Here is a 27,984-nt window from a genome sequence, read left to right as displayed (position 1 = left end):
CATGCATTTTCAACTCTTTGGGTTATGACTCCCCCTTGAGTTGCCAACAATAACTGCACTTTGGGTTTTCTTTTTTTTTTAAGCTTTATTATCAACTTATTATCAACTTATTATTATTATCAACTCATACATATCTTTTTAAGATATGTATGCCATCAAAAATAATTAGTTTTTGTGATGGTCCATTCTTCCATCCCTCCCTCATGTGTTGTTTTCATCACTGATATTCATTAAACGGCACTTTTGGAGCACTTTTTCACCTATTTTTGGGTGAAGTTGAGGAATGGTGCTCTGGTCTAGCCGTTAAGTTACACTGGAAATAAAAAACTAAAGCAATAGTTTCCATCCCAGTTATTAAATGCTGCAATAGAACCGAAGTGTGTAATTTTAATTTCCACAATAAATCCATTTTAATCAGAGGGATCTTTAATCAGGGCAACTTTAAAATGGCAAAATTGCATTAGCTAAGATTTTGTCCAGGATGCAACACACGTTTTTTCTCCTTGTGGGTCACCGCTTCCAGCACCAGTTCTCTCTTCCAGTCTGCAGCTGTTGTAGAGGCTGTTCCAAGTTTGCAGTGGTCAGTGTGTGCCAAAAGTGGTGCAGGAAAGAAAAGTGGTGAACCGGCAAAAGGGCATACTATGGAAAAAACAAGTCTTGCATGCAGATTTGATGTCAAAACTTCTCGACAGTATTTGAGATCATTCGGATAGATAAGCAAATGCCATGCACTTTAAGTTGAAGTGACTCTTTTTAAGTTTTGTCTTCATAGTTTCTCAGTGTGATGGTGGACACAAACCACTTTTTGTACTCTTTTTAAGGACTTTGTTAACGTTTTTAATGCAATAGTAACATCACATCTCCACACACAGCCTTCCACAGTTGTCATATCAGTCCTGTGTTGCCATTGTCATACAGTCTTGTGCATTTATTGCTCCAGCTAAACAACTAAACCCATACAACTCGAGGCTTTGTTCCACATCTGTCTGCTTTTCATCACCTGAAGTGTCAGCTCCGCATTACCTCACCTCAACAGTGACTCGTGGCCGGCCTGCCTGACACTTACCCCTGCAGTTTAACTTTGGCGTGCATGCATACTCCCTCCCTCTGACACAATCTCACTCCTCCTCTCTCGCCTTCTTTTCCCTGCTATTACGTTTGGTGCTGCTAAAGACGCGGAGACACGTAGGAGATGTACAATTAAGAGCACATTGTAACGTCCTTGCGTTGCCGTTACTGTGGCGGAAGAAGAGGAGTGTGAGCGGATGACCGACGAGAGAAATAGGACTGTGTTTAGAACACGAGCGAAGCGGGGGAGACACTTAAGATGCCCCGTTTTAGCGTAATTTGTCCCGCAGACTGTGCCCTTCCGGCGTTTTGAGGGGCTATGCTACACGCTATGCTGTGTCTGACCCCGCTGCTACCACCGTGTTTTTGTGATAGCGCCGTGTCCGATTGTTTGGATTGAGGAAAGGCTCTCATCAACCCAAATCAATGAGGATTCTGAGGCCATTCCTTCAGAAAGGAGCGCATATGCTGCAGTGTTTCTGTGGACAACGATCGAAGTCGACCACTGTTCCCGACGGTGAGACGTACAGCCTACACCGTAGCCACCGTGGTGTTGTGTGCTTGGGATACATGATAATAGAGTAATTCCTTTGCCAAAAGGAGTGTGTGGGGAACATCTCTCAAGTCTGCAGCGGTCTCCTTGTGCAGCTGTCCTGAGTTTGGTTGTGCAGTCCAAAGCTTGTACTCGACGATGCTAGATCTTTTTAGTATTGTAATGATAACTGCACGAAACATACTTTGAATTCCATTCAAATGTATGTATGTGCTGATCCAATGCAACATGCAGTGTCAATTATTTGAAGAATACATGTGATTAAAGTTAAGGCTTTGTGTAAGTGAAGGAGTGAGGGCCCCAAACAAATCAGCACCATGGACAGTGCCATAGCAGTAGCCGCTACTTCCAAACTTTTCCCATTATGGAAAGGCCCAGAGCTCACATTGTGGTTGATCTGGGTAAACCGCTCTCTACTTTACTACAGGCATGAACATACATTGTAGAATTAGCTGAAATCAACGCATTATGTTTTTAAAAAAATGTAATGTTGAAGTTGCCTATTCTGTCACTTAAGAGATATCTTCCCACAATGCAATTTGTTACATAGGCCACATGGCATTGACTCTCAATGACACACAGCTTATGCACACTGTACACAATGAGCAGTCTTTGGCAAGACGCCTACAGCCATGTCCTCTATAGTCATGTCTCAGCATTTCACTGCATTGCTGATGTTTGGTCAAAATAAAGCCTAACGTCTACAAAGGCTTGTACTATGCTTTAGATTTATGCTATCAGTCAGTTTCAACTGGAGTAGCACTTCTCATATTCAGGCCAGAGACAATTAGCAACCCCATTAAGCACAGTTGATTCCTTTGAGGTGGTTGGACCAAAAGCAGCATGCACACTGGGAGCTGGTGTTATGAAGCATCCCTGGTCCAAGTCCTGCCTCTCTGCTGATCACCGTTACACGAACCACTTTACCTCAACCTGAGTCAGCTAAACAGGCAGTATCATGGCTGCTTGTTTACGCTCAGATTTAGCTTTTGGGGAAAAATTTGAGGAGCGTGTGTCTGCAGTTTGAAAGCTTAGCCATTCTGGTGTCACCTGTGAGTAATGTGGTCTCAGTAGTTTGCCAGTTTGATAAGAAGTGGTTAAACTGTCTGAGTTGTTTATGTCCCTGCACTTACTTATTTCAGTTATGAGTTTACTGTATTTACAATATATTTTATGAGATGGCTGGGATATGGTTTTCTGCCGAAAGACAGGTTAATTACAGGTGAGTTGGTGATTCTAAAATGTGTGATTGAATGTGATAATGAATAGGACCATGTACACCAGCCATTCCACCAAACTCTCTAGTAGGCTCCTGTGACATCAACCCTGAATCAAGTATGGAATATGTGAAATGTCTGTGCTAGTTGTATTTGTCGTATGTTTTGTTAGTTACTGGTAAAGTTCTAAAGTATATTATTATCTTGCTGCCTAACACCAAAAGCCTCTTTTCTCTTTTTGTGTTTACCTTCAACCTGTCTTCATCCCTTGACCTAGTAGTTTAGACAATAGTTTTCCTACACTGTATGTAGGTGACAGGTGGTTCTGGGCTAGCTATTTATTTACTCAACATAAATGAACAGAATAACTCATGTCTATAGTCATTTTGCTGTTTTTTTTTTCTTTATTGTTGTGAGTAAGAGTATTGTCAACCAAATGGCTCAGCTAGAATATAAAATATATTAATGTTGTCCTCTATCAGTTTATTTACTATGAGACAAAATATATGTTGTTTTCACCAGTGATAAACCAATATATTTGGTGACAGAAAAAAACACCAAGCATGTCTGGGTTGAGTTCCTTCAAGGACATTGCAGAGAGAAAACTTCAGATAAGATACTGCTCTTTGTTTGTGGATGTGCTATTCTCCTTTGGTTCCAGCAGATGGCGGCACGTCCACAATAAATGCCCCAGCTGTCGTTGTCGTAGTGGAGAATATAGCTTAGACTAACAAAGAAATGGACTCTGGGGAAAGCATCGACTTTGATTCATAGCTCCTAGTATTCAGACGTATTTGTTGTGCTGCCATCTACTCTGTGCGGCAACACTGTTATCCACAGCCAGTGCATATTGTAGCAGTCAAACGAAACAAAGAGAACTTCACAATACCATAAGTTCTACTGTTTATTATAGGTAGAGATCATTCAGTCGAGCAAATATATAGACTTTTATGAGTAAGCAGCTAATTACTGTTCCATACTGTTTTGAAATGATGTGCCATCAATTGTTTTTGTATGAAGGAGAAACCCATTCTCATTTCAGAATACTTTTTCTTTTCTAGACAAAGACGTATTGTTTTGCGTCTGAGTAGTGGTGCAAGTCTCTAGCCTATTATTATTACTGACTGTATTGCATTTTATTCTTGCATGGTAGTTGCAATTGCCTCAACAAAGAGGATGTGAATTTCAGTGTGACGCTGTACTTGCTTCTGGTACTCATGTATATGGTTAAGGTTATTAACTTAAATTACTATTATCGTGGCAGCAGCTCATTGACAGCAGCGGTGGAACCACACATCTCCCTGTATCTGTCTCTCCCTTAGGTTCGGAGGAGCGGGTGTCAAAGACGGTCCTAGAAAAAGCCTGTAAATGTTTCATGCCGTTTCATCAGTGGGAAGAGCTGTTGAGAATTTCACGTGTTCTTTCCCCCCGCTGTGTGAGATGTGGGCTTTTCCTGATGCATAAACAGCCACATAATGATTTCCAATGACATATCTCAACTCTGCAATATATACAGCAACAACGGTATTAGGCCAGCTTTGAATTATGCCGTAAATGCAAATAAAGTCAATTGAGATGGAACCCATTCTCATTATTCTATTTTACATTTTTCCTGGTAATTCTGGTATTGCAAGACAGTAAAACAAGATAATATAAAATATTAGTTTGAAAAATATGCAAAGTTAGGATATTGAGCATAATTGCCTGATAACACCATTACCAAAAAGCTGCAACAGGTTTGTTGTTTTAAAAAAATGAATTCTATTTCTGCACTTTTGATGTTCATTTTACATTACTTTCACATTTCACATTAACCTGCCAAGGAACTGAAGATGGAAATCAGCCATGTTGGCGATACTCTTTACATATGCACATGTTTAATGTTCATTAATATGTGTTGTCCCTGTACAAATTTCAATACAAACTAAGGCAATATGAGACACACCCAAAGATATGTTCTCTGTTACTCCTTTGTCTGGAAAATAAATTTAGAAACACAGTTTGGCAAAGCAAGTGGAAATTTATATTGTCACTAAAAGCTAAGATTTATGACTCCTTTCAAGTAGAAGTCAGGCTTAGGCACTATAAAGGTAATGGTAGCCCACCCATTCCGTGAACGTTAGTGTTCCTTTGTGCCATGTGTGTGCTGGCTGCGTCTCCATAAGCTGTTGTCATTTGTCTCCATAAACCCCTGATATCACACACAGCAAGACCATGTCTGTGGCGTGTTTCACTGCATGACAAACCTGTTGCAAGTCCCAGTTTTACTAATTTCAAATAGACTCTTGTCATTGTTGGGGTCTGTGTTGCAGCCCGTTGTACATACTTCAGACTGAGCTTGATTAACATTGCTTTTTCGTGCATTCTGCCTACGGGACAGCTCTGATAAAATGGTCGGCACTAAATGTAATTCAACGAGAGAGTGAGACCACCCCTTCCCCACGTACACGCGCCCCCTCCCTTCCTTTACATAAAGGCTACCTCTTTTATTTTCTCTCCTCCATGGCACATAAATATCCAGCCCGTGAGTGCTTATCTTGGGTCATGAGAAGCCTGTGAGGATTCCTAATACGAACCTCAATCACGTATGATTGCGTTCAGAGATAGACAGAGGAAAGAGGGGAGGGGGGGCTGCTCCGGGGGAGAGCTGGACCGATTCACTTTGTTCACAGTCGGCAATGGAACAGCAGCTTCGGCTCGGTTTGGATTGCGCATGGGAACAACGTCAATGGGGCTACTTCATAAGCATTGTCACGAGGAATAGAACGGAGCACAGTCTCGTCGCGTTCCGCTACAACTAATTGTTGCGTTACGGACGCTTTCCTGGGTCTTAAATCTCATCTCCGCAGCATCCTTGCAGAGTATCCTATCGCTGCTCATTCTCTTTTCCAGCTGCATTTTCAGTGTAGACGGCAGATGCCAGCCTCGAAGAGAGGTCTGGGACAAGCACTGCACTGGGGGCTAATGGAGTAAATCATTAAAGAGAAGAAAAAACTTCCTCTGAAGCAGACTCGCATTGCCAGCCGCGTTCACCTGGAATACCTGAAGCACTTCAATGACGCGCAGCTGCAGCAACTTATTAACACTGTTGCATGTCATTTTCATGCAAGATCCCGTGGACCGGAGGCCTATTGCATGTAAATAGATTTATTCCTCTATCATAACTGAGCCAGCTTGCGCTGACTGTCAACTCCGCTGCTCCTGAAATAGAGCAATGCATTGGACTTGGAGGATTTTCTAAACGAAGCAGGATGACGTTTGGGTAAAAAGGCTTCACTTCATGGACTTTGCATTTTTATTGCATTTATTATCTACACTACGTCCCATATCACATAAACTCTAGTTTTTTCATCAATCGGGGAGATGGCTGCAATCGCCAGCTCCCTGATTCGCCAGAAACGCCAGGCGAGGGAGTCCAACAGTGACCGGGTGTCTACTTCCAAACGGCGCCCTAGCCCCAGCAAAGACCCCCGATCTTTGTGTGAGAGACATTTCTTGGGGGTCTTTAGCAAAGTGCGTTTCTGCAGTGGCAAGAAGCGACCAGTCCGGAGGCGTCCAGGTCAGTCCTTGTGTGAGCGTTTTCCCCCTTCCTGTAATGTGTGCGTCCTGGATGAGGGGACAGAGCGGTCTCCCCCATCCCTCCACACCCTCTCCCCCAATCCACCTCTTTATCCTCCTCCTCCTCCTCCTCCTCCTCCTCCTCCTCCTCCTCCTCCTCCTCCTCTCTCTGTGGAGCACAGCACAGGCGTTTTATACTGCAGTCAAAGTCTCCCGTACTAGAGCGATTGTCCTCCGTTACGCGCAAAGCACACCTGTTTTAGGTCCTCCCTGTTGTCTAAATGCCCCTGCGCAGGACATGGCTCATAGCAAGGCAACACACATGGCATGTAATCTCTTGGTCTCCTGTTCTTTTACACGTATAGCCACACTTACAGTAATTGTTGCTCTCACGTCCAATTGAATGTCCACACACCGCTTTCAAATGCCTAATTCAATATTAATGTAGATTGGACCAGTGAGGGGAGATTAGTGGCACCGCAGTGCACCAAGGCTCTTTTGAGATTAAATGTTTTTAAAGGTAAATGTTTATTGCAGAGGGGGATTTTACTGCAGTGAAGGGAGTAAAGCTCCAGTCATTAAGTGCTGCTATCACACTGAATGACAGTAGAATGAATGACAGAATGACAATAGAATGAGTTCCTGTGCCCAATACGCAGTTACTTAGTTATTCTATTGACAGTTTTCCTAGCCTTTACCTTTTAAATAGCTCGTTTTATTCTAATGTGTGTATCTGTGGCACACAGACGGACAGACATTTTGGAGACGACTACAGAGACAGCCAAGAAAACCAGACAGAATTTTTCAAACCCATATGCTGACATCAGGCGGGTGATGCTTGCAGCCAAAAGCAAGGGAGATGAATAAAAGTGAGAATCTGAAGCTATAGGATAAATACTCAAGTCAGTTAAATATTCTTCACATCTTAATATTATACCAGCTTATAACCTTTTTATCCTCAATGCTTTGTTTGTATGCAAATAAGCTATTGCATGACAACTTCTTTCTGAATTCTGCCTGTTGTTTTTCCTTCTGTCCCTCCCCCCTTCGTAAGATGCACCCTCCAAACCTCCACAGGTGTCCCATAAGGGCTGCAGGCTAGGTCAGTAGCTCAGCCTCCATCCGTGTGTGATTATGTGCTTTTTTTTCTCGCTTTATTTTTTATCCCTTCTCGTCTCCACCTCCATCTCGCGCCCATGTCGACACCCCCGGCCTATGGAAGGATGGGAGGGCTTAGGAAAGGGGTGGGTGTGATCATGGGCTTTTGACACCTGTCCCAAACAAACCCCCTCCTATCAATTGATTGGTTTTAATCTGTGTTTTTTGTCCAGTGTCATCTTAAGTATGTTTTCATTTATGTTTACTTGAAAACTCCTTTCTCAAACACTTGTGTCCCTTGAGTTGCTTTTGGCTCTCTCATTCCGTCCATTGTCAGTCAGTCAGTCAGTGTTGGACCAGTCTTGACCCTCCTGCTTATTTTTATTTGTCTAAATATGTGGTACTGTGAAGTACTGTTTAAGTCGTTGTGTTTGGATGTCTGTGGTTATAATGTGTTTGGCAATACAAAGTGTTGATCATTCACCCTTCCACCATCATGGTGCCATTTGTCGTGTGTGTGTTCTTGTCCTTCCTTCTGTATTGGTATGAAGTAAAATGTCTGAGATTTGAATACATTTTTCTTTTTTAACCATATTGTTAAATAACAAATGACCATGTCAAAACTAAATGTGGTGTTGCTCAACAAATCATAAGGAAGGTAATCCTTCAGAAGCCGGCACATTATTTCAAACCTGCAGTACCTGATAGTGGCTCCACTGCACTCCACTGTACCACCAGATCTCATAGCTTCCACTAAGGAAAAACGGTTGGCTGTTCTAAACTGACTTCTCCAAATCAATTTCATAGAATGTACCATGAAGATGTTTTCACCAAATTTAAAAACATTCAATTCTGCTCTGAACTTTTAAATTAGTTTCTCTCTGGAAGCCATTGGGAACATAGCTCTGTGATGTGACTTTGTTCTGTCTCAGGTACACACACACACACACACACACTCTGTCTGCTAAATGATTGGAACTGATGAGCCGTCAGTCACTGCTCTGCCCCATGTTGGGCCCCTAATTTATGGATGTGTAGTTATCCCCATGATTTACTACAGTGCATACGCTCCCATGTGCTTTTACTAACACGTAAGCACACATGGTTGCACATGCACGTCCTCTGCACCACCACGCCTCCTGTCCTGTGATGGATGATGAAAAGGCCCGTCCCAACAATTGATTGCCCCACCACTGGGGTAGGTGAGTGGGGGATTGATGGTCATGGTGCTGAAGAGAATGTAACAATGGGTCACAGCTTCCACCAGACTTGGATCCTCTCCACTAATGTTAACTAGTAAGTGTGACTTACTACACCACACTTTCCACACCAGGAAATAGTCAGCCGAAAGCAATAGTATTTTCGAGTTGTCTTGTGAACAACAGCATCTAATTCTTGGCGTGACCTTGAGTCAAATCTATTTCACATCCTAATAAATGTACCAGCACTGGTGGAAGGTTTCAGGACCCATTGGGTTTATGTTCAGGATTAAGAGTTAAGGATTAGGCTATTTATCAGGATTAGTTCTTTTGTATATATCTGAACTCTTTTAGGAACACAATGTATGAACATGTTATCCCAAGTGTTCCCTCCTCAGGCACTATGGCTGGGATAGTCTCAAGCGAGTTAAATTCGATTACATTTATTTTTGTTAATCCAAAAATCACAATAGCAGAATTGCCTCGCTGAACAAAATTGTCAATTTACCAGCAGAAAGTTTCAAAATCAAACAATGAAACAGTTATTGGTCAAACAAATAGGAGCACATACAAAAAAGATACAAAAACCCAATGGGAAAATGTAGAAACCTCGATGAGAAGTTATGAGTGAATGTGTGAATTACCAGTTGTTCTTGTGACCTAGAAAGTCTATATCTCTTCATGGCTAATGCCACTAATTGAATTTAAAATGGTACCAGGTGCTATCCATAGCACTAGGATAGGTAAAGGGTGTTTCACACTTTCACTGTTGCATGTTTTAGTTTTGGCCTTTTATTTCCCTGAGCTAATCCCAGTTTTCACCTGCCCCCTGAAGTGAGGAGCACATACAGCAGAATTTAGTCAAGGGCCAGATGTGTCCTCTTCCAAGTTAGAGGTCACTTCATGGTCTGAACAGAATCTCTCTTTCGTTGTGCTCATTAGCCAGGTATTTACATTTGTGGACGTAAATACAACATTCTACTCTAATACTATTGTTGCTTCATACCAAATGATGACACAGAGAGCACATTATGCAATAAAACTGTCACCACTAGTAGATAAGTATTATTTAGTATCATGTTGTGATCATTTTTGATTTTTTTTGGTGTAATTTTACACTATGTTATAGAAATAGTACTATGTATGTGTTAATAGACTGCTATCCATAGGTTGAAATAATTTGCCTATAAATCTGAAATAATGTCATTTTTTAAAGCCCTTTCATCTTTTATTCCTGTATTTACTTGATTAATTACCTTTGAGTCCAAGTTTCCCAGATTAAATACATTATTTGTATATCATGGTAAGTAATCTATGTATTTCCACTTTATAAGTAAATTATTTTATAAACCTTATTGACACCTGTTTCTTTTGAGATGTAATCATATTCATAACTTTTGGAGTCAAACTGGGTCTGAGAAAGTATGGTTGTATGATGTTCTGGTAATACTTTTCAGTCTCCATGACCATATGATTTACATGATGTTTTGTCAGTGGAAGTTCTGTGCTGACTCTCTTGTCTGGTTGGGGGCTGTGGTGTCGGGGTGTGTTTCAGAGCCACAGCTGAAAGGCATCGTGACACGACTATTCAGCCAGCAGGGCTTTTACCTGCAGATGCAGCCGGATGGAACCATCGACGGCAGCAAGGACGAGAACACCGACAGCAGTGAGTGTGCTTACATTAGCCACAATATTAAATAGCGACCTACCACTTAGTCATATGATCTATTGTTTCGTTTATAGCCACTGCATCATCATATGATTCTTACTGAATAACCACTGACCTTTGTATGCTCCAAGTCTCTCCAACAGTACCGTCCCACTTGTGAATAGGTTGGAGCCCCGAGAAAATGTGTATTTATGGAATCAAAGGAAAACATTTTAAACAAACACATTCTTAAATATGATCTGTTTTACTGTAAACTGATTGTTAACCATATTTTTTGTTTGTTTGAAGGCTTTATTTGACTAGACAGTTGTAGTGTGAAATGGAGAGAGAGAGGGTATAGACAGTTTGAAAGTGGTTGAGGGCTGGAATCGACCCACGACCTTTGACACCATGCGGTAGCAACCACACATGTGCAACGTCTTAAACCACTGCACCACAGATGAAGCACATGATAAAATCTTTTTCAAACAGTGTCCAGATGATTACCTTTTGAAAAAAATTCAACCGTGGACCACTATTACGAATGAGAGATTATACCAATACAACATTATTATACTACATATGTAAATAATGATCATCTCTAGTTTCTATGATGAAGCATATGATTAGATTAAACATAGCCCTTATCCTGATATTTGGTACTGTCTGGTTCCCTGATGTAAAGCGCTTTGAGAGCCTTGACGGTAGAAAAGCGCTATATATAAATGTAACCTTTTTTATTTACAGTCTACAACATAAATATAGTACAAGGTACAACTGTATTGTGTTATTAGCAAGTCATGATGAATGAATCTGATCTCAGACCTCTAAACCCATCTGTGTATGCAGCATGATTATGAGTACCACACTGTTTTGATTGTGGGATATTTTCTACACAACCCACTTCCTGGAAAAGCTATCGGTTACTGTAACTGCAGTAGTTTTAATTCCTGATGGGTGCCCTGTCACAATGATGCCTGTTTGAGCCACTTCTTTGCAATATTTCACTGTCCAGCCATCGACATTCTATAGTGGACCAGAGGTGGATAAATAGTCCCTTGGGTCATGTCGCCTAAAGCCTCTGTCTCTCATACACTCTCTCTAGAAAACAAAGGAGCAAATTCTGATAAATAATAATAATATATACATGTTCTTATAATGATAACTTCCAAAGTTCTACATAACACTGTACAAATATTGTGAATGTTGTTTTGAGGCAAACGTTTGAATATCAAGTATACAGTTTATAGTAAGAACTACTACAAAAAGGAGCTGATTAAAAGAAGACATTTCAGAATTTTCTGATATTAAACCTGAACTAATATGTTTAAAGACAAGTTTAAACACATTTCTGTTGGATTGCTATGATATCGTCTGAATATCATTATCTAGATAAGCCAAACAAATATGGAGTTATTAATTTTATCAATATTGCCACATTGAAAAAGAGAAAATAATAAAAAAGGACAAAATAGGTCAATACAGACATAAATGTGTAACAACTGTAGCATAGTCTCAACTCATGTAAATTGGGATTTAAGAATTGTAAAGGGGTGAAGAGTAGGAGAGACATTCAGCAACTTGTTGAACTGGTCCATAGAAGTCCTCTGGTCTTCCCCTGTATCATTTAAGTTACACGAGGAAGTATTCATTAGGAGCTTATGTAAGAGGGATGGAAAAGCCCGCATAATGCTCCCTCACTACAGCTATACAGTATATCATTTGGCTGGTGCAGCTTTTGTGCTGCATGTGAGGGTTTCCCCACCTCTATGTAATCCTCTTGTTAAGCAGTCCCACTGGTCCAGAGATGGAGGAATACAGTGAATTATTCAGCCACAGAAAACTAAAAATACCAGCGTCTCCGTTTGTACCAGATGAATTATTCTTTCCATGCCTCTAGCACAGAAACTGTCCGAGTGGAGACATCCAAAGTGCGAGGTAGTGCCGAGAGAGGAATTTAAGAGAAAGTGAGACAGAACAACACCTCGGGGTACCTCTTTATAATAACTACACTTTAATTTGCCTTACCAAAGCATGAACAAATGTTTTATACAGCATGATTCAGGCTTTGTAACTACTTAATGGGTTAGGATTTAGGTTTAGAGTATTAGTTAAGTGATTATTAAGCCTGAATAATTCTTAATAAACTATTTGTTCACTATGAATTAAGTCTTTGTCCACGCTTTACTGAGGTGGGACCAAGTGTAGTTATTATGAAGAATTCCCCCTCTGATAAAACAGAAAAGGAAACAATAGGAGTCATAGTACAGGTGTGATGCAGGGCTACAATCCAATAGAGGAAGTTTGATATTCAGGTCTTGCAGCAGCTATCGATTGTCCAGCCGTATTATTGGAATAATAGATTACACCCTCTCTTGGACTATGTCACTCTCTGACCTGCAGCATCCGCAGAACAGCAGCTGATGGAATACTGCCATTTCTTCTATGGTACAGCACAAGTGAATGGCCTGTGCCGCTGCTCAATTTCGGTTAGCACTTATTTAGTCTTGTTTTGCACTAATATATGGGTCCACAGACATAGAAAGAAAATAATAATAATAAATCTTAATTATTAGATTAAGCCTTTGTTTTTACATAAAGTGTATGTGTTCTTAATTTCCACACGGTTTGTGATTGAGCTTGTGACAATCCATGAAAAGACAACAAAATGCACAGTAGGCTATAATGTCCAAGTTAGTCCTGCTCCAGATCGTGTGGTGGGTTCACAGGTACTGTTCCTGACAGGTTGTCCAGCTGCCTGGAAGGATGGGTCAAATGCAGAAGCCAATAACTGCATGGGTATAAGGAAGTATACCTTGACATTAAAGTCATTCAGTCACTCAAACCATTCCGTTCTTTGTTCTGATTTGAACAGGAACGCAATGATTAACAACTAATTGCTTGCAGTAATTACCTGTCTACGTGAAAAAGCAGAGGTGTTCAAGCAAAACCTTCCATCAAAGCCTATCTGCCTCCAATTTGTCTGTTGACGCACAGTAACAAAAACTCACAGTACAATAAAAATGCCGTTTTTGTGTCTGGATGGTTTTTGGAGAGGTGCCATCCGCTGCAAAAACAAAAAAGGAGATTTCTATGCATTGATTGATGATTTTCTATTAAAAAAACAACACCTAATTATTTGTCTATTTGGTGGGGACCGTGCTTGTTAATGAACATACTACATACTGTAAACACGCCGGATTGTAGCCATGGGCTCTTTTCCATCCATTATCCCGCATTCACTCTGACTAGTACTCCCTCATTCATACATCAGCACTTCAACACTGAAGGTCTCAACCAAGAACACACCAACAGTTTGCACTTGAGCCATGCTGCCCCACTATTGCACCTGGCTAACTAGGCCCAACCGTGCTTTGAGATTTGACGAGATCTGGCATTGCTTACCAGCTGAATTAGCCTGCACAGTAGCTGCTTGCCACCTTGTTTATCTCTGTTTTAATGGAAGATCCCTAGAAATCTCCTGCCCGAGCTGAGAAAGATAGGACTGGGGTTATTAGGGTGGAGGAATGGCCCGTGGAGCAGTTCTCAGGTGCGCTAACAGCATCTACTTACAGTGTTCTTCAACTTGTACATGTGGAAATAGAAAAGCGGCACATTTAGTAGAGCTGAGCATCTCTTGACATTTCCTGTCACCGGTGTAATTATTTGGCAAGCAAACAACATTTGGGGAAACAGCAGATTGTAATTATAACAACATAGCATAGTGCTATCTATTGTGTCCCTTCTCTAAGCAGGGCTCTTATGGTAATGCTTTTAGAGATGGTTTCAGTATGTATGACCGCAGCAAAAAGCTTGAATTTATTTGATTTTAGGCGAGACGTGACAGGATTTTGGACAGTGCCTCAGAGACACTGGAAGCAGAAACCATGAAAGGCAAATGAGACGCGGGTCAGTGAGGGAGCAACTAATAGTGCAAGAACTTGGAGTAATGTTTAAAAGCCAATGGATTCATATCTATGACTTTTAGGGCCTAAACTTTGAGTAGTAAAATAATAAAACAATGTTTAAATATTCAGAATGCAGCGTATTTTGTAACACCAATATTTAACTTTAAAGTTGTACTGAGGAGAATAATAACATATTTGAGAACTTGAGATCATGCTCCATATTTAAACTGAGTTACTGAAGCCTTATTATTATGTTTACTTATTTATAATATTATAGTGATATTATTACGCCTACAAATCGATATAGAAAATACATTACAACAATGGTGAAGTTGAAAATACATTGAGTTATTGACATTCAGAGAAAACACAAGTAAACTGTTGCCCTACAGACCTTTTAGTTTAATGTGTTTGACTTATGCAGCTTCAGAGTAAGGACACGTTATTGAGAGATAATAAGAGCCATTTGTGAACTTGAGCCATGATATATATACAGTATAGGCTGTACTGTTAGCATTAGCCATGTATCACCTGCAACAGTGGCCCAGGGGCAGCTTTCAGTCATGGGCAAGCGGAAAGAGCGTGTCGATATTTATTGAATGAAATTGAATCTGCTTAGAGGACGCACCCGTGTTGGCACATCTCCTCCAGCCTCTGCCAGCTTTATCTGATAGTCCCCATCACCGCTTTCAGAACAATCATTCAAACAGCACTTTGTCATGGGCATCCTCACACCCTCGGCCCTGTCAGCTGGACAAAGTCATCACACTTTAGACAACTGCTAATACCAGTGTGAAAACAGATCGATAGAAATCTCAACAGACATCGCTACATTATAAAGTAACAGGTGTTTGTCAGTAGATTAGAATTGTGTCTAAAGTAATACAGTTATGGAAATGATCAGCAGAAAAAGAAAAAAAAAAAATATATATATATATATATTTTTTTGTAATCACATGTCTCTCTTGGAAAATTGACTAATGCTAATGTGTTTCTGAAATTATATAACTCATCGACAAACACATATACGCATAAACCTGAACTTGAAACTGGACATGATCATGATTAAACCAGACCAAAACAAGACCAAACCGAGTGTTTGCTTTCCTTTTTTTTCTTCTGTAATATTAACAACAGTAGTTTAAGTCTTTTCTTTGCACCTCTTTCCTCTATCTACCGTGCAGCCTTGTTCAACCTTATTCCTGTGGGTCTGAGAGTGGTGGCCATCCAGGGTGTCAAGAGTGGCTTCTACATCGCGATGAACGGCGAAGGCATGCTCTACAGATCGGTAAGACAAAATTGACTCCACATCCTCATGCTGCGTTTTGTGCTACTTGTGAAACCTATTCATTACAGCTTTGACGCGCCGCTTTAATCCACTCTCTGATTCAAGTGCTCTTCACATATGCTGCCTTTAGTGTAGCTTTGCCTAACTTCTTCCCACCTTTTGTTGTTGAAACGGCGTGGGGCATGATGTACGTTTAATGATGACGTGAGCGCTCACACTGTTTTTGAAAAAGCCTTATGTTTTGTTGCCGGCTGACAGAAGCTCATTAAGTTGAAACTGTTCAGAGTAATAGGACTGCATTTCACTGTGTTTTGATTCAGGAGATGTTGTTGCTTGAGACATTTGTGTTTGCCTTAATAAAACAAGAAGAAACAAACGTGCCCTGAATTCTAATACACTGGCTGTTTCACATTGGAGCGGAGGTCAGATAGCTGGTAGAAATTCTTGCCCACACAGTGGCTTCTAAAAATAATCGTTGAGTCCAAAACAGTCAAGTTGAGTAAAAAATCAATAAAAAAAGAGAATATGGTTTTAAAAGACAGTTAGTTTCAGTAGTTAGTTTGTGTAGGATGCACAGACCCACAGAGGATTTTTTTATAATTAAAAATAAAGGGTAACAAATGGATTCCCATGTCCTTGTGCACATCCCATGCCAAGGTCAATGGAGAAGGAAGGGCATTTATCTAGGACCAAATATGCAAAATTCTTATGTGAATCATTCTTGTAAAAAGATGCTTTCAAATTATACTTTTGTGCAAAAATATCAAGTCTTTGGGCAATGTATAAATCCTAATACAACGCCAACATAATCCTTTTAAAACCAATACTGTGAGGGCTGATTATTTGTGTTTTTATATATTTATGGGGCAATATAAGATGCCAGCGTGGGCTGCAGCTGAGCAGGAGGAGAATTCAGTCACGGATGTCAGATGGGGGAACTGTCAAATTGTAGCCTGCTCTATGCAATATGCAGACATGTTATTGGTGTGCATTTGTCACATATGAGCAGCACAGGCACAAATGTGGAGTGGGCATAGTCGACAGGGATATGTGCAGAAGTAAATCCCATTGCTTGTTGTGTTACATCTGTTATGCTTGAATATCAACAACAAAAAAGCAAACTGGAACGTATTTTATATTTCTAACATGTTGACAGTGCTGGCAGCTGAAGTAAAAATTGACAATGGTAGGACACAGGCTGCCCATCAAACCTTGTCAAAATGCAATCATAAAATCCCTCAAGGACACTGGCTGGCCAGGGCGAAATGCATTGCTTATTGATAAGAAACAGGCTCACTGCGGCAGAGAAAGTGGGAGATCGCAAAAGGGCTTGTGCCAAATTAATGGATCACTTACTGCATTTTAAAAGTGCTTCTTAAAAGATTGACTGTCAAATAAATTCAGAACCATTATTTCCATGCGTTTGGTCCCGATTGGTTTTACGGCCTAACAATATTCTCTTGTAGTAAGTTCTGGGAAGGACATGAGTATGAGTCAGTAGATTCATTCACATCTATCATTAACCATCCACCCACCTATCCACACTGAACTTAGAGCACCTTCTAGTTCATTAAATCTTTGTCAATGTCTGACCCAAAAACACACCTACCTTATATCATACTGTCAGTGCCATCAGATTAAATGATCATTATTAATGAACGCGGACACTTGAGGTCATATGACACCTTTTGCAACTCTGCTGCTTATCAATTGAATTGACATTTTTATGGGAGAGCCGGTTTGAACTTTGAACCTTGTTAATTGCATGTCTTGAACCTGACAATAGGCTAGGCAGTCTCAGTAGTGTCAGTTGAAAGGGGATTTGAAACAATGTCCTGTTTCACCCTCTGGTCATTTGGAGGTGATGCGAGTCATCAGATGTGAAGAAAGCGTTGGTAATGAGAAGACAAGTGGGGGGCTATTACGATCACAGCTTTATGAACGTTCAAAGGACTCAAGGATGAATATTCATGAAAGCCATGGAAGTGCGTTTTATTCCCTTTAGCATTGTGGTTCTCAAACATGTCCAGTTACCACCAAGGTTCAATAAACAGCATAAACGTCTTATTAAACACAAATTAAGAACAAAACAGGGAGTATAGCCAGAACTAAAACGTGTGCTATCATGGCCAAAGGAGTTTGGTAAAAGCAGATGTTTTTGGCTCTATAGTCCCAGCGATATGCCAGAAGGCCCTTCAAATGGCTCTGGAACACCTTAATGTGATTTGATAGGGTTAGGGTTAATGGCGGCATGCAGCTCCGTGCTCCGGGTCCAAATGATGGGGTCTGCTACGGGAGAAACTGACGTCACCCAAACATTACAATAAATAATCTAATCTAGTTTTTAGCACTGTGAGATGTGGCTAAAGTTCGAGGAAACAGGAAACTTGTTCAATATCAGCTTTTTGTGCATTTATTTCACCTCTCTGCACCACTGTGCCATACTTTATTCATGTAATCCAGTGAATTGGCTGGTGTTACCGTCTTTCCTGTCTTGTTTTCACTTTAGTTTGCGTTCTCTCTTGTTAATTATAGCGCTGCGGTGCATAGCTCTTCCATAGGGATGGTCAATCCGAGCTAGATCCCTCTCAGAAATAGTTCCCTCAATGGACCCCTCAAACGTCCGGTGCGGGTCACTGTCAGACCGTACTGATCCACCCCATAGTGCCCCCATGGAAAAAGAGGTCTGGCAATTGTTGAATATCTCTCCCCCACTCTTCAGTACCAACGTTTAGTTAACAGTCTGGCCAAATAGTCTTAAAATAAACTACCACTAGCACCAAAAAAATATCAAAACTAAATCTAAAACAAAAAACCTAATCTAGTTCAGATCCAGATCCAGAACTGAAACCAAACCTAACATATATACCATCCATGTCTCTAAATTCAACCCAATCCAAGAGAACATGAATAGCATCTTATTCCTGAATCCGACCAGTCCATGTCTCTACAGTTTCAATTTACTAGCCGAATTTACCAGTGCTGATTATGCAGGTGATTGACGGCATACGGAGGGTGTTTCGAGCAGGCATAAAAAAGAACACTGTGGTTCTTATTCACCTTTTTACAGCACTCCTCATGGCAGTATATCCAGGGCTATAAAACAATCCGGTTCACATTCTCCACAGTAACTCGATTTGCTATATTATTCCATACCCACACTTTTATCTATTCTCAAATTTCTACCTACTGTGGTTTTGGTGGTCTTGCTTAGGCCTCCTCACATGTGCGGGTAGAGATGCATGGTTGCTCTCCTGGGATGTCATTAGTGAGGTGTTCTCTTCCACCTCTAACACTACCTCCCTGGCTTTTACCCACCCCACATCCACTCAGCGCTTCTGTACTCTGTCTTTCCAGCAAGGCAATGTGACAAAGCTTATCTAGTAGGCTAAAGGGAGCTACTGCGGCAGATTTGCAGCCTGAAGCCACTCTAATAGGACCGTTGTGTTAAACAATTCCTAAACCTGGCACGTGTGTTCCTTTATTCAGGCGCGTTTAAAGTTGTGATTTACAGGAAGCTGATAATATCTGCGTGGAGTGTCGCTGATGAAGCGTGTGGGGGGCTGAGCATCTACAATGAAGATTTTCCCTACATTATTTATACCTCTTCTCAATATGACCTAGTTTATAGCGCAGCAGCAAACACTCTTCCATCATCAGTATGCACGTAGTAGCGTCTGTAGACGTTTAGCACGAAATTAACTGGGCATGCGGAATTTAGCCACTATGAATATTATTAAAGAGGCCATATTATGTCGAATTGACTTTTGAGTTGTCAAGGTTATTTTAGTCATAGTTTTATTTTGATTGATTCATGCAAGTTTGAGTTTAAAGATTTGTACTACATCCACACATGCCCTTATCCCCACCCACTGCTCTATATTTAATTGCAATTATTGAAATAACAATTACATACAACAGAAGGAATATTAGTACTTCAATTGATCCTGAAACAGAGAGTCAAAATGTGTAGGATTGCATTGTAAGGAAATTGAATTCAATTCAATTCAATTTATTTTTGTAACGCCCACAACAGCAGCTGCCTCGAGGGGCGACAGTGAAAATGTTCAGAGCGCCTTGGCAATGTCCCAGCATCCTGTGTCCTTAGACAAATGTCCCAAGCTCCCCTGTCCTTAGACCCTCCTTCACAGCCAGGAAAAACTACCCCACCTCTTTGGGAAAAAGTAGAAATCTGGAGGAGTTCCACAGTGACGGAGAGATCCGACAGACCGCGGACAGAAGAACGCGAGATTGACAGTGGAGCTGGAGCAACTCAGGAGGACAACCAGTTATTTGAGGCAGATCAAGAACCGTTCATATGGAGTAGAGACCGTTTCTCCAGGAGTCGAGAGGATCATCTGGGTCCACAGGTCATCGATGTGCCTGTTCCACTCCCGGCGGGGAAGTGGGAGAGGAAGAAGGAAAGGCAATGAACAGATTGCAAGTGAAATTAAATATGACATATTGTTTGATAGAATAGGTAGTCAGAAGCAGAGGATAGTGCTCAAGCTGTTTTTTATTTCTGTTCCTAACTGGCCTGACAATAAGCGATTTAAAACAGGAACGTTTTAAGCCTGTTCTTAAATGAAGAGACTGTGTCGGCCTCTTTAACATGGACCGGGAGCTGATTCCATAATACAGGAGCTTGATAGCTAAACGGTCTACCTCCTACGGTGCTTTTAGAGACTCTTGGGACCACCAGAAGGCCAGCGAGAGCGAAGTAATCTATTTGGATGATAAGGTACTATAGTATCTTGTAGATGGGGCCATGTCATTTATGACTTTGTAAGTCAGGAGGAGGATTTTAAATTTTATTCTAAACTCGACGGAGAGCCAGTGAAGAGACTCAAGCACCGGCGTAATGTGCTCTCTTCTGTTTAGTTCCTGCATTTTGAACCAGTTGAAAGCTTTTCATGGAGCTTTTAGGACAAGCTGCGAGCAGGGAGTTACAGTAGTCTAATCTAGATGTTACAAATGCATCGATAATATTTCAGCATCGCTTTTAGGCAAGATTTTTCAGATTCCAGCTATATTGCCCAGATAGAAATGCTGTTTTACAGGCTCGATTTATATGCGCTTTAAATGAGAGCTCCTGGTCAAATAAAACACCAAGGTTTCTTACAGAAGAACTGGAGGCTACACTGACTTTGACCAGCGTATCTGGGATAAAGCGTCTCGTAGACATTTAGTAGCCTAGTAAGAAACTAATAAACTAATTAATATTTTTATGGAAATTATTGGACTTGCAGCAATTGCACCAGTCTTTGTCAAGGTAAAAAAAAAGATAAGTGGGTTTGTTGTAAGAATTTCCGATTTGATTAAAGAAGACACATGCTATTTGTTTTTATTTTATTTTATATATATCAAACTATAACATTCAAACCTCATTATTTTTTTCATTGTAAACCTATTGATCCAATATGGCTTTATTATTATTATTTGTATCAGTATTTTATTTATTTAGTATTTATGTAAAATAGAAATTTTCTGAATGCAGGACAGTCCCAGATAACTCAAACATACATGAATCAGCCAAAATAGGTACAACTCTGAGTAATGATGACAATCAAAACATTATTAAAAGCGTATAAAATTGTATTTTATTAAGTTATTAAGTTAGTTACCTTACATGGTAACCAACATGTTTAACAAACTTTTATAGGAAAAGAATATCCTCACAGATTGGAATGTCTTTTCGGTTTCCTGTGTTATCTACCTAAAATACCTGTGTCTAAACATTGTTATCAAGTGAATGATTTAGCACTATCAAAGAGATTATTACATTGCAGTGGGCAGCAGAGAAATGCAGGGAGAAGTTTTTCAGTTAAGTAATGTCTAGACAAGCTCCGACCCGGTTCTCACACAGAATAATGCAGAGAACAATAGAAGATTTATAAGAGCCAAATCTCTAACCTCCAAACCCTTATAGTGTAATCTGGCTTTGTTCTTGTCCAGACACGCTCACTGTCACCTCTGTGATGCAACACCAGACACACATGGGGTCACTCGTCACTTGACCTTCTCTTTATGCTTGACTTTCTCACTTTCACTTTGCACAATATTTACAATGATATACAAATATTTTGAGCTGTAAATGTCAAATGATAGTTCATATTGTACAAGGTTGTGTCATAATTGTAAGGTAATTAAGTCTTATGTAATAAAATGTGCATGTTTTATCACTTAATTTTTAACCACCCACGTCACTGTATATAACATATTATGTAAGCCAACCACTGTTATTAGTCCCTATAACTATGATCCATAATGAGTTACTTTAACAATTAATTTAGTATTCATTTGGCCATAAATGTGTAGGTTAAATTCTGGTACAATTACTCCATTGTAAAACATGTCATAATGGGTTGGAAATGTTTATAAAGGTATAGGATTCCACTTGGAAAGCCCAGAGGGTGTATTTAATTTCAATGTAACTTATATTTGTAATGCCCGAAATCACAACAGCAGTTATCTCAAAGGGCGACAGGGAAAAACAGATTGAACAATGTTCACAGTAAATTAGCAAATGTGCCAGCACCTCATCCCCTAACCCTGTCCTTAGACAGGGGATTCTGGGACTTTAGCCACACCGCTTTTTAATCAGCAGTTAGACAATGTTTTGTTTATACGGAACCTCTGTGTTTATAATCCATCTTTACCCAGACCTGTAAAAGGTGCCACGTGCCCTGTTTCTTTAGCAAGTCCTTTATCTGAAGGATAACGAGAAGTCCCACTGAATGTAAATGAGTGTCCTTGTAATAATTTTACTATCAATACGTGTTACTTTACCTTTTTTAAAACGCACTTTAAAAATATTCCGTACAACTTGAGGACATTATAAATGGATGGTGGAGGTGGTGGCAGACCAAACCTGTTGGTATGCATTCTAATGTGATGCTTAAGTCAGAGTGTTTTTCCATGTGTGAGTGTGGTTCACACATGTCCATTAGGCAGCAGCCATTAATCATGTTAGACCCCGGCCCTGTCTCCTTACCTCATATTTCAACTCAGTCAACTATAAACAAAGTACTCTGTCAAAGACTTCAAAGTCACTTACATTCCACCCCTATCATCCCCGAGCTACAGGCCGTCTGCTCTGTACTGTTGCAAGCTTTTTCATCGACGCTAACAGAGCTTTGTCCTTGTGAAACATTTGGAAGGGATACCTCGGTGTGTCAGCAAAGCAGAGGTGATGATTGCAAAGGTTATGCTTGTAGAGAGCATGCATGCTTTTGTTGTTTCATCATCATCATCATCATGTATTTATAGGTATTTATATCAAAGAAATCAGTGACGTAATAAGCAGTTTGTAGTCATGATGAATGTAGAGCATGTATTTGTGAGATTCAGATGGGGCAAATGCTTGGGTCAATTTCCGTTTGATATCATAATTTACCCCCTAAAAAGTCTGATAAAGGCTCAATACTCAATACAAATTTGATACCACAATGACATTGAAAACGAAGTAGCATAAAATGGTCAAAAATGTCTATCTTTCTATAAATCTGCCAAAATGGTTTTACTAGTTCTACTGGCTCGAAAAACATTTAAAATCTTTTCAGGGAAGGTTTATCTTCAAATCAACAGTTTTGATACTATTTTCAGTATTGATTAATATGCGTATCGATTGACAACTCTGCTAAATACTGGCTGTGAAAATGCTTTGGGGCCATATTAACATTGTTTCTTCCAGTATCACCACACACACAACTAACTATTGCCATGAGCTATTTTACTCACACTAATTACGCAGGAGACAACTTACAACACAATTGTGCCTTTTCAATGTTTATGCGTGTACTGTATGTTTATCTATCGGTAAGGCTAATGTAGCGTTGTCCTTGCGAAACATTTGGAAGATATACATCGGCGTGTCAGCAAAGCAAAGGTGATGATTATAAAGGTTTTAGTTGTAAAGTGCACTTCTGATGATATTGTTTGTGCGTGACCTGATTCCGCAAAGAACAGATGATGCGGGGACATTGCCTGCTGGTGCCTAATACATCACTGTCTCCAACATGTATGTCCACACACAAACCCACGGACTCCCATAAGCGCAGCGTGACCCTTGGCGCCCCCAAAAGCGAGAGAGACGTCTACAGTGTGACAGCGTGTCCTCCCCTCCTGCTGACCTGCCAGACGTCTCCACACATGCACCCATGCACGCACACCGCCTCGAAGTTTTTCATAGTTTGTTGCGGCCTGCTGTGGCTTGGTTGGAGATTTGTAATTAAGGCGGTGGTGGAATTTTCTTTCTTTCTGATGGTACCTGGATCTCCCTCACGCACAGCCACACAAACCTCTAAACAGTCACCTTCGACGGGGAGCAGAATTGGGCTGTCAGTCAAAACCACAATCTATTAAGTGCCAGACAGGATCCTGCAGGAGAAATTAAGGGCGTAAAACCCAGGACTTTACCTCCACTCAAAGAGAGATAAGGGGTAGGGGAAAAGCACATTTTCTGAGCACTCGAGCCTCGAATGCAGGACAATACAGGATTACTCAAACATGCATGAAATAATCTAAACAAAATAATGATGAGGGAACGCAGTTTTAACTTGATGAACAGCTCTTAAAAAAGATGATTAAGCATAATATGTCCCCTTTATAGGTGTCACCAAAACACCTGATGTGGCATAATCTTCATGTATTTGTTGTTGCACAGCAGGTTTTGTCTATTAAAGGCCAGTCACACTTATTTCACATATTTATTTTAGCTTTAACTTTGTTTTTGCTGTGTCATCAACATGATCTGGCCAATACCACCATCTTATAACTGCTGTTTCCATTTTTGTCCCACATCTGAGCATCCCCTTCATTTTCTCCTTGAGCAGATTTTATGATGAAGCCAAAAAAGAAAAGAAAACACAATGTGCACCATTACTGTAATAAGATATTTTTACCGCTCTCGGGCTCTGTAGATGTTTGTGTTAGGGTGGATTATATTGCACACGTTTGAGTTATTAGAATTGATGCTGGCATAGTCCAAGCATGTGTTTCTTCTTGGAGGTGATTTACCCATCCTTCTTGTTTGTCAGGGCATAAAGGCTAGAAGAGTTTAATCAGAGATGGATATGTGTATTGAGCAGAGAGAAAAATATCATGACTGACTGAGGTTGGAAACAGGGAAAGGGCCCAAAGGGAGCAATGGAGAATTTCTTTAACAGAAGGTGAGTTAGCTTGGAGATCAATATGAACTGGCAGCAGGGTAGATGCGAGCAAAATGGGAAGAGAAATGGGTACGGGGGGCAAAGTACTTATTTAACCAAGATAAGGAGGAGATATAGGTGTTTTTTATACTGTGTTTCGTGCCAATGTTTAAAAAGATATTTAGTTTTTTTTTACAATTAAGATATCAAAATAGAAATTACCTCTATAATTGTGTTTCAAATAGTATAGAATATAATTAATTTATAACATAACAACAATAATGTAACACAAAATAATAGATAATAATAGAAGAGATCAACATTTTCATTTATGTTCATCACTAGCTCTCAAATGAGAATACATTTTTGACATTTTTACTATCAATTAGTATCTGGGTATTGATGTTTTTGACAACCTACATTACGCATAACAAAGAGCAAAATTATTTGGTTGTTGCAGATGCTGCTGATGCTGAAATTCAGATTTAGTTTAGTTTTGAAAAGACAAATACCGTATTTTCCGGACTATAAGTTGCACTGGAGTATAAGTCGCACCAGCCAAAAAATGCATGATAAAGAAGAAAAAAACATGTATAAGTTGCACTGGAGTATGAAATGCGGTTGCAAGTGTGAAAACAACAAATAATATCACATATAAGTCGCTCCGGAGTATAAGTATAAGTCGCACCCTGGCCAAAACTATGAAAAAAATTACGGTAGTTTTTTTTCTATTCTAATGAAAGTGTATTTTTGGTTTTGTTTTGCAGGAGATGTTCACACCAGAATGCAGGTTCAAAGAGTCGGTTTTCCAGAACTACTACGTGATCTACTCATCCACTGTGTACCGGCAGCAGGAGTCGGGTCGTGCCTGGTTTCTGGGCCTCACAAAAGAGGGGCAGGTTATGAAGGGTAATCGGGTGAAGAAGACCAAGCCCTCGTCACATTTTGTACCCCGGCCCATTGAAGGTAATGTAAAAATACACAGTAATCTTTAGTCATAACTCATGACATTTTTAGTATTATCATAAAATTATAGAGGAAAAAACCCTGGATACTTGGAAAAGGTCAAACTTCAGAAGTTTGCCATTTAGCAGTTAACAATCAGTAATTACAGAGACCCTCTGCAGCAATCAATGCTATCTATATTTGGCCCTGGAGCAGAAATGAGAACAATGCAAATGAGCTTTTTCACCTACCAATATGCAACCACCGAACAAGATAAAAGTTTAGTGTTTGAGTTTCTTCCATTGTCACAAGATTATTTTGAATTGATAACTTTAAAGTACAAAATAACACTATTGCTCTTTGTGTAAATGTATTTGTATAGCACCTTTCACAGACAGAAGTCACAAAGTGCTTCACAAAACACAGAATAAAACAATGAAAAAACAAAAAACTTACAGTGAGCAATACATATACAACAATATACAGTCAAATCAGTCCCTAAAACAAATGCAATTAAAAGGCTTGACTAAATAAAAAGGTTTTGAGCTGACCCTTAAAAGCAACAACAGAGTCCAGTGACCGTAGGGAGAGCGGAAGATCATTCCAGAGTTTGGGGGCAACAGCCTGGAAGGATCGGTCTCCTCTGGTCCCAAAACAAGTGCGAGGAACCAACAACAGTTTCTGATCCAAAGACCTCAGTGAGCGAGAGGGAGTGTACGGTGTGATCAGATCGATAATGTACAGAGGCACCTGACCATGCAAAGCTCTAAAAGTCAGAACTAGAATTTTAAACTGTATCCAGTACGAGACCGGCAGTGAAGGGCTTTGAGGGTGAAATGTGGGCCCTTCTATTTGTGCGAGTCAAGATCCTCGCTGCAGAGTTCTGGACCAGCTGCAAACGAGAGAGCTCCTTCTTGTTTAGACAGGAAAACAAACTGTTACAATAGTCTAAACGTAAAACAAGACAAAAGCATGAATTATGCTTTTAGACTTGGTAGTGCGTGGTCTGGGCCAGACTGGACCGTGCAGATGTGCTCATTTTAGAGAGGAACGTCTATTTGGGAAACTGGATTAATCCTCTCTGTCACATTCCACCAAAATCCTTGTCTTAATCTGCGTAAAACTGACATAGACTTACAGCACAATACAAGATGACATCAGACTTTCAGCACTCTGAGCTGACCACAGTGTGTGCTCCGTTCTCGTGCCCTCCAGACCACGCAGCATTCCACCGAGCTCTCAGGTGTCCAGCTGTGCCTAACGGTGCTGCACGCAACTCGTGCAGTCCTTGTTGTCCTGGTCTTGGTTTAGTCAGGTTGAACTGGGACGAGCCCATCTCGAGGACATACGCTCAATCACAGGAAAACTGGGACTGAGTGGCAGGGCAAGTTCACACATCTCTGCTTGTAAACTCTCCATGCTGGGTGACAACCATCACCGAGGGCTCAGAGGCCTGGCACCGGGCCTGGCACCGGGACTAACCCGAGTCATTGTAGCTCTCTGGGGTGTGTGCTTCCAAATCATCTGCTCCCATTGCTCTGTCTGCCCTCGTTTATGGATCACAAGTCGGGTTTATAAGCAGAGATGTGTGTGTGGACTGCTCCAAGGCTGCATTTCAACATTGTTTAATTTTATTAATTTATTTTTATCTTATTATTTCCAATGTTTGGAACAAATTGAAAGATGGAAACTTAAACAATGTTATTCTTCCATCACCTTCACAGGTGGTGCTTTTGAATGCCACAGTTATCAGTCATTGGATCAAACACTATCAACATATATGTACTGGCACCATCCCAGTCCAGCCTCCAGCTGAAGCAGAGCCTCTTTACACCAGCATTAGTTGCGCACTGGAAACTCCCCCTGGAAAAGAATCCCGTTAACGTAAATTTAAAGATCAATCAAAATATAAATTTTAGTTGTGGACAAAAACCTCTATGCACATAATTGCCTTTTTAATCTTTTAATATTGTCATGTAAAATAGTTTTATTGTTTATCAACTTAGAGTAGGTAGCTCATCTGGACAAGGTTTTTGTTTGTTTGTTTGTTTGTTTGTTTGATTTAAAACCACCCATTACTTACTACCTTTGAAGCCCTTTCTATCATGGACCACTCCTGGAGAAATGAGAAATTGCATTGAATAAGCAGCTGAAATAGAAAAAAGATGCAATACTTACTCTTGGCTAATTGAGTTCTTCAATTTCCTCGGGGTGTCCTTTGGCGGGTGCTCCGGGCTGTCCGGTCCCTGTATGACCGGAGCAGGAGCTGTGTTCGCATTGCTGGCAGTAAGTCAGACCTGTTCCCAGTGCATGTTGGACGCTGCCCTTTGTCACCGGAATTTCTAGGCGCAGT

General features: G+C 40.4%; 1 protein-coding gene across 3 annotated transcripts in view; it reads left to right on the top strand.

The window, feature by feature from the left end:
* Nucleotides 1-1,127: 1,127 nt before the first annotated feature.
* Nucleotides 1,128-27,984, top strand: part of fgf12a (fibroblast growth factor 12a) — a 30,357-nt gene continuing 3,500 nt past the window's right edge. Inside the window, exons 1-5 of one of the 3 annotated variants that reach the window (XM_072441434.1) lie at nucleotides 5,280-6,397; nucleotides 7,451-7,498; nucleotides 10,249-10,359; nucleotides 15,434-15,537; nucleotides 25,454-25,652. In XM_072441434.1, coding sequence (XP_072297535.1) covers nucleotides 6,202-6,397; nucleotides 7,451-7,498; nucleotides 10,249-10,359; nucleotides 15,434-15,537; nucleotides 25,454-25,652 — 658 coding nt within the window. In that variant the 5' untranslated portion in view covers nucleotides 5,280-6,201. Of the gene's footprint in view, nucleotides 1,586-5,279; nucleotides 6,398-7,450; nucleotides 7,499-10,248; nucleotides 10,360-15,433; nucleotides 15,538-25,453; nucleotides 25,653-27,984 lie in introns of those variants that run through there. The other 2 variants (XM_072441437.1, XM_072441435.1) reach the window with 2 other exon arrangements.

Source organism: Eucyclogobius newberryi, unplaced genomic scaffold (assembly GCF_026437365.1).
Source record: "Eucyclogobius newberryi isolate DKJ021-1_F unplaced genomic scaffold, fEucNew1.0.hap1 SCAF_12, whole genome shotgun sequence".
Lineage (NCBI taxonomy): Eukaryota > Metazoa > Chordata > Actinopteri > Gobiiformes > Gobiidae > Eucyclogobius > Eucyclogobius newberryi.
Note: the sequence above shows the minus strand (reverse complement) of the source record. Positions and strands in the feature narration are given on the sequence as shown.